This window comes from Macrobrachium nipponense, chromosome 33 (genome assembly GCF_015104395.2).
Source record: "Macrobrachium nipponense isolate FS-2020 chromosome 33, ASM1510439v2, whole genome shotgun sequence".
Lineage (NCBI taxonomy): Eukaryota > Metazoa > Arthropoda > Malacostraca > Decapoda > Palaemonidae > Macrobrachium > Macrobrachium nipponense.
Window position 1 is genome coordinate 43946985 of NC_087219.1, and position 7500 is coordinate 43954484.

General features: G+C 36.5%; 1 protein-coding gene across 1 annotated transcript; it reads right to left on the reverse strand.

Annotated features, from left to right (window-relative positions):
* Positions 1 to 2164: 2164 nt before the first annotated feature.
* On the reverse strand, positions 2165 to 4531 carry LOC135202740 (histidine-rich glycoprotein-like). Its single transcript, XM_064232212.1, has 3 exons — positions 4504 to 4531; positions 3406 to 3666; positions 2165 to 2965 (listed from the first exon to the last, which is right to left on the reverse strand). The coding sequence occupies exons 1-3, from the start codon at positions 4510 to 4512 to the stop codon at positions 2666 to 2668; spliced, it is 570 nt and encodes a 189-aa protein (XP_064088282.1). The 5' UTR covers positions 4513 to 4531; the 3' UTR covers positions 2165 to 2665.
* Between the last annotated feature and the right edge of the window lie 2969 nt (positions 4532 to 7500).

The following is a 7500-nucleotide window of genomic DNA, read 5'->3' on the forward strand; positions in this document are numbered from 1 at the left end:
ACAAGTGTCGGAAATTCTCAACACTACAGCAAAATCTAAGGTTCTTTTGCAACTAAGCCCCGCCCACTGCACGCCTGTGATTGGCTAACTCTCCTAAGGGGAATGACGTTACTCTAATTATAGTTATTCGTTAGTGGGCACCCCTCCAAACCCTGTGACCAGACAAAGTTTGGTCTCCTTTGCAAAAATAATGAAAATTTTATATAATAAAGGCAACATAAGTTATAGCAAAGTGAATGATTATATATATATATATATATATATATATATATATATATATATATATATATATATATATATATATATATATATATATGTATGTATGTATATATATATGTATATATATAAATATACATCTGGGTAAAAATGATGTACCATATTAGTAATTTTTTCCGGATATATTTAAAACTTTATAACGTGATAAGCTTTGTCTTACAAAGTCGAAAGCACTGAGATGACGAAATGTGGCATAAGGCGTTTTTCTGTAAAGGTAGTGAAAGGTAATCACGTAGACTCTCGTGTTTGACCACGTCGACACTTACTCAAACCTGAAGGAATCTCAGGTCGCCGGCAATTATTCAGTGTTGCACTTCCTGTCCTTGTGACGAAGAAAGAGCAAATGAAAACACATGAGTAAAATAGAATATGTTGCCACATACTTTTAATGATCTTGATAGATACTTAAATGGGATCTTTCCTAGAGAGTGGCGGGGTTGGGGGGGGGACGGGTGTCGTTTTCTAGTACTAATATTTCTGAGGGTTCATTAGCCTTATGATATTTTACAGTCTTTCATTTATGTTTTTTGTGGGAATTCCCAATGGCCTTGTACTAAACACGCCGCAAAGGTGGATACACACCTGGTTAAAACCCTTGGGGTTCAGTAGCTATCTGGGAAAGATCCATTAGATATTTATTTACAAAATACTGTATAATCATGTTCCAGTGACCTCTGTATCATCTTCAGTATAAACTGTGTTGTTAAATGGCTCTTTTGTGATGGTTGAGAAAAAAACTGTAGTGTGCTATATTAGATTCACATCAACCGCGCATCTGATGTCCAGGCAAGTCCTTACGACGCTCCTGATTGGCTTTTGACAAGCCAATCACAGGGCTGTAAACTTTCAGTCTCTCGAGAGTTCACCAAGGCAGGATGTATGTTCCGTCTCCCCTGAGGGATACTTTTGAAAGACGTATCCCTCTGGAGAGACGGAACATACATCCTGCCTGTGTGAACTCTCGAGAGAGACTGAGAGTCTCCAGTCCTGTGATTGGCTTATCAACAGCCAATCAAGAGCGTCATAAGGGACTGGCCGTGGCTGAGAGTTTCATACATCATTATATGCTGTAAAGAAAATTTGATTGCTCCGAAGAATCTTCGGCTCATTTTTTACTTGTTTGATAATAAGCTAAAAAAAAGAATGGTCAGTTAAGTCTCGTTTGATCACCACCATTTTTACATATATGTATTAGAGGACATTTATAGCTTAATGCTTGTATATGTATCAAGTTGATGTGATAATATTTTTTCCTTAATATGAGTAAGTGCGGCAAAACGCACTAAGGCTGTCATGGTTGAGGTGGGTTGTTACCGACTCTATTAACGAATAACTGTACTCAACAGGAATATGTCGGTGGGAGTCGGCATCAACTTATACCTCTCTTGATGGTCCTCTGGGTTAAATCGCATCGCTGCACCTCCTGAATTCTTAGTTTCCGTGGTTCGAGTCCATGAGCCGACGAATTTCTTATCAACTTAAAAAGAATTCCCCTTCGGTTAACATAGATGGAAATATATTAATTTCGAGGAAGAGCGAATTAGATATTAAAGGACATTTGTAGCTTAATGCTTGTATATGAATCACGGTGATGTGATAAAATTATTACTAATATATATATATATATATATATATATATATATATAATATATATATATATATATAGTATGTATATATATATATATATTGTACACAGTGATGTTATTAAAATTAATTTCCTTATATTTGTGTATACATACATACACATATATATATATATATATATATATATATATATATATATATATATATATATATCTTAGTTTTTACTTCCATGGAGTAAAAAATGTACTTCGAGGAGACAATGAGTACATAGAGAAGGATATGGCAGAAAAAACAATGTGCTTTACATAAAGTTTATTCCAGGAGCGCCTTAAGAAGAGATTCCAGTTACTTGAATCTTTATCAAATTAAAGACATCCATTAAGTATTCAACATTTCTTTTTTTCCTATCACGGATTTATTTCAAATTTATCCACAAAGTAAATATGAAAAAGATTTGTTTGCTTTCAGACAAGGTATTCAGACATTACAGGAGAAGAAACAACAAAATTTACCGAGGATTTTTCACAAGCTAATATAAACGAATTAAATTAGCAATGCGTTGTTTTCTTTTAAATAATATTCTACAAAAAAATTCATAAGAGACAAGAAAAAAATAATAGATTTATCCTTACCCTGTGAAGTTCTCCCAAAGAGTAAACTGAATTTGTAATAACAAAAATAACTTAGATTTCACTGCTAAATAGATTTTACTGATAAATTAGATTTTACTGATAAATTACGCTTATTTATAGAGGCGCGTTCAACGCTTTTAAACAGAAAACCGATCGTCAGGCGGGAATAATCATCAGTGATATCCATCTACTACTGGGCCATGAAGGAAGGGCTTGGGAGCGTGGTACGCAAGCCCATGGCCGTGGGCGTGGCCGGTGCCATGGGCGCCGTGGACGGCTTCTCCGTCGTAAGTGACGGTAGGGTGGTATCCCGTCTCGTCGGCGTAATAAGTGACGGTCTGGATGCGTCCGTCGGGCAGATGGACGAAGTATTTTCCTTCTGTCTTGTAGCCGTCCCGGACTTCCTCGTGGCCGAAGTGGTTACCAGAGTACTCGTCGTGTACAACATATTCGAAGTCGTACTGTGCTGGAGTCTAAACATAAAAAGTATTTAGATATGCCTTAAGTAATCAGTACTTTAGTAATTTTATGATTATTATTTACACGAGAGTTAGTACAACTTATTTTATAACAAGGCTAATTGTATTTACAAATTACATCAAAATGAAAATATATGGATAACTTATTTTTTTTCCTTTTGATAACAGTCAATAAATTACAATTTCTTTTATTAAATTACATCAGTTTTTGCTCAATGATTAACCCAGTATATAAAATCGAATATTCATTCGTCATTCTCAGTTAATTTCTCTTTGTGACTAACTAAACAACCAGTATAAAGAATTAAAATAACAATTATGCAAATCTAATGGCTATTAGAAATGTTCTTACTGGTTTAAAGACAGCAATAAGGCCCTTAAATTGGATTTATAATAATGATGATAATAATAAAAAAATCGTATACTATACTTACATCATGATAGTCCTCGTGACCATAGCCAGTGTTGCCATGATGCGCGTGCTGCTTCGGGCGCTTGGCAACACTGCCTCGATGCCCGTGAGATGGGCGGTGGTGATCGAACCCGCGGTGTAGAGGGGCGTGCAGGATGGGGGTTGGGTGGTGTCCTGCGTCATGGGGATGCAGTAGGATGTCATGATGGCCGGGAGGATGGAGTAGTAGGCCGACATCAGCGGCGGCCATGGAGGCCAAGGATGCTACGAGGATGAAGGTCACCTGGAGAGAAAAAAATTCTGAGATTTATTTACATAAGTCGATCATCATCAAAATAATCATGTAAATTACTTTAAAACATGATTGGGAATAATTGTTTCATTTTCTCTCTTTCCTCAATTCACTTTTAAAGATGGTCTCCAAGTCACCCACCAACTGACTTTATTCTGCCACATCTTGATTAAGCTATTTAAGTTTTCAGTAGGAGAAATCGGTCTGCTCCAATTTCTTAGCCTCGAATTCTACTTTTATTACTTTGTCTTTCTTCCACCCCCGTGCGACTGGTTCTTTTCTATCTCATTTGGTCAGGGTTTTAAAAAACAAATTGGTCTGCCCCATTATTCTTTAGTTTATTATATACCCTTATTCCTTACAATCATGTAAGCTATGAAGTACGTCTTCTATCTATTAGTTTTCTTCTTCCTTCTGTATTTCAGTTATTGTATTCTATCCTCTGTAGTTCCTCGTTGGATGAGTGGTTTACGTACTCGCCTACCAATTCGGTAGTCGCGAGTTCGACTCCCTGCTCTGCCAACGTGGAATCAGAGAAATTTATTTCTGGTGATTAGAAATTAATTTCTCCATATAATGTGGTTCGGATCCCACAGAAAGCTGTTGGTCCCGTTGATAGGTAACCAGTTGGTTCCTAGCCACGCAAAAATATCTAATCCTTCGAGCCAGCCCTAAGAGAGCTGTTAATCGGCTCACCTGGTCTGGTTAAACTAAGATATATTCAACTTTTTCTACCCTCTGTCCCTCCAGGTGATCTCCTTTGCTTCAGTTTTTCAACTTCGTACTGTTTCCTTCCTATCCAAAGTAAACTAGTTCTGAACTCCTTACCTGATGCATCTTCGAGGAGGGCGAATTCGATACTGTGGCTATGAGGATGCCTTTAGCCTTTTATATAAGTCACAGTCCTTCATTGCGCATGCGTGCCAGTCGTTAGGCTCTATTTTACTCATAAGAATAAAATGTAAGTACCTTTCTACTTTTCATGGTCGTGACAAGGTAAGTCACAATTTGATATTGGCAAATTCCGATAAATGTGGCAGTTACTGGTACAATAGGCCGTACGTAATCGAACAGGCAATTGAAGAAATCATTTGATTATTTTGAAAGTAGTACGAAAGAAATGAGAGAAGGAATTTTTGTCAGTTTTACCGAGAGGGAAAAGTTTTTATCCATACAGTTGCATCAAGATTTAAGTTTATTTACTTCCCTTTCTCTATGAACTGGTTTATGCACACCAAATATATACATATATGCATATATATATGTAGCGCCTCAGCGGTGTGGTTGGTATGGTATTAGCGTCTCACCTCGGTGGTCGCGGGTTCGATTCTTGGCCATTCCGTTGAGGAGTGAGAGATGTGTATTTCTGGTGATAGAACTTCACTCTCGACGTGGTTTGGAAGTCACGTAAAGCCGTTGGTCCCGTTGCTGAATAACCACTGGTTCCATGCAACGTAAAAGCACCATACTAGCAAGCAAGCATATATATATGTCTGTACAACTTAATCACGAGAATTTTACGCGTGATGAATATATAAATAAAGGCAAAATCCACGAAGGAAAGTGCAACAAAGGATTTTCGAATCTCATCCTTTACTAAGCAGACTGATATAAGTATGAGAGTAAGTTAACAAAGAAATCTCATATAAATGACAGGTAGGGATTTTAAAGCAAAATATGTAACTGGAATCCAACATACTTGAAGAATTAGTATATAGACCTACCCAAAACAAGGGTAAAATTTTAGAGTTTAGAGGTTTATAAAAGAATAAGTCCAACTGCTCGGAAGCCCAAACAAGACAATTGTATAATCTTTTAATTTTCTTGTGCCTGCTTCCGAGCAGTCGGACTTAATCTTTTGACAACCTCTTAAATTGTGCTCCTTTTTTGGGTAGGTCTGCGAATTCTCCAGGTGTGCTGGATTCCAGTTGTATATTTCCCTTTAAAATCCTTATCTGTCATTTATTTGAGCCTTGTTTGTAAACTCACTTTCTTATTTATATCGGTCTGCTTAGTAAAGGATGAGAGTCGAAAGGCCTTGCAGCTGTACTCCATTGTTTCACTTTTCTTCGTGGAATATATATATATATATATATATATATATATATATATATATATATATATATATATATATAGATGAATATATATATATATATATATATATATATATATATATATATACACATTATACCACCTCATTAAATATACCAATTTAATGCTTCAAGGAATAACTATGGTAGACTTAAAATTGCTGAGAAAAACATCACAACGTACAATCCTGTATGAAAAACTGATATCACTTATTATTATTATTATTACTTATAAACAATATTCTCAGAGGGTCAATAATAACTGTAGATTTTATCTGTGTTCTAGTACAACGTAGTTTGGTGAGCCGCCACCAGGGCGCAGCTACTTACAGCAATCTCAAAACACTCGGGAACCAAGGAGGATATTGAAGATGCTCTTGATGTGTCCTGCATCTTTTCCCCATCATTGGCTTCATACTTGTTTGTCGTGCAGCTTATAATTACGGAAAAGGGCACAGGAATTCTCCGAGAGAAAATGGAATAACATTTCACAGGTAAGAAATGAATACTGAATTTAATTTACCGACAATTTTGTGCTATTCAGCTCAATATCTTGTTAGTAGTAGATACGCTTTCCCAGTTAACTTGTTTTTGTAGTACAGGCTACGCCAAACCTTAAGTTTGGTAGTACAGGATACGCCAAACCTTAAGTTTGGTAGTACAGGCTACGCCAAACCTTAAGTTTGGTAGTACAGGCTACGCCAAACCTTAACTTTGGTAGTACAGGCTACGCTAAACCTTAAATTTGGTAGTTGAGGCTACGCCAAACCTTAAGTTTGGTAGTACAGGCTACGCCAAACCTTAAGTTTGGTAGTACAGGCTACGCCAAACCTTAAGTTTGGTAGTAAGGCTACGCCAAACCCTAAGTTTGGTAGTACAGGCTACGCCAACCAAACCTTAAGTTTGGTAGTAGAGGCTACGCCAAACCTTAAGTTTGGTAGTAGAGGCTACGCCAAACCTTAAGTTTGGTAGTAGAGGCTACACCAAACCTTAAGTTTGGTAGTAGAGCCTACGCCAAACCTCAATTTTGCTACGCCAAACCTTAAGTTTGGTAGTACAGGCTACGCCAAACCTCAAGTCTGGTAGTACAGGCTACGCCAAACTCAAGTTTGGTAGTACAAGGCTACGACAAACCTCAGACTACTCATTTAGGAAGATTCTATGTCATTTAAACTTTATTCTAAGTATAATATATCTTTTTAAATATAAAGATAATACTAAAAGTTATCGAATCATCGTGCCAAGGAAAAGATAGCAACCAAGAATGGCAACAACTAGGAAATTAAAATTGGCAAGGCAAACTTTAGGCCTATACCAAGTTATTCGGCAGTTTTTTTATTTTATTATTTTGTCCTTTTCAAAACAATCTTATCACACATAACCCGAAATTACTTTCTTCACGTAGTCTTTACTGACCATAAGTATCGTTCCAAAGCCTTATAACAGAAAGAAATGACTTTGTGAGCCTTTTCCGTATTTGGTTTCGAGGGGAAAAATCATATTTTGCCAAACATGTTTTCAAGATGTTCACTGAACAATGCTCCCGGAGATAGCGAAGTAGGTAAACATGCTACACAAAATGCTCGTTTTCTGTTTCTTTATGCAATTAAAAATACTTGCCGAGTTATTGTTGATGTTTTACTTCCTGTTTTAAACTTAATACAATGTTGCCTGAAAGCAAGAGCTGTGAGCGTGTATATATATATATATATATATATATATATATATATATATA

Excerpts from the sequence above, each read along its gene's own strand:
- LOC135202740 (XM_064232212.1), bottom strand. Across the intron at positions 2,966-3,405 it reads GTCACGAGGACTATCATGAT|ACTCCAGCACAGTACGACTT; the intron begins GTAAGTATAGTA and ends TTTTATGTTTAG.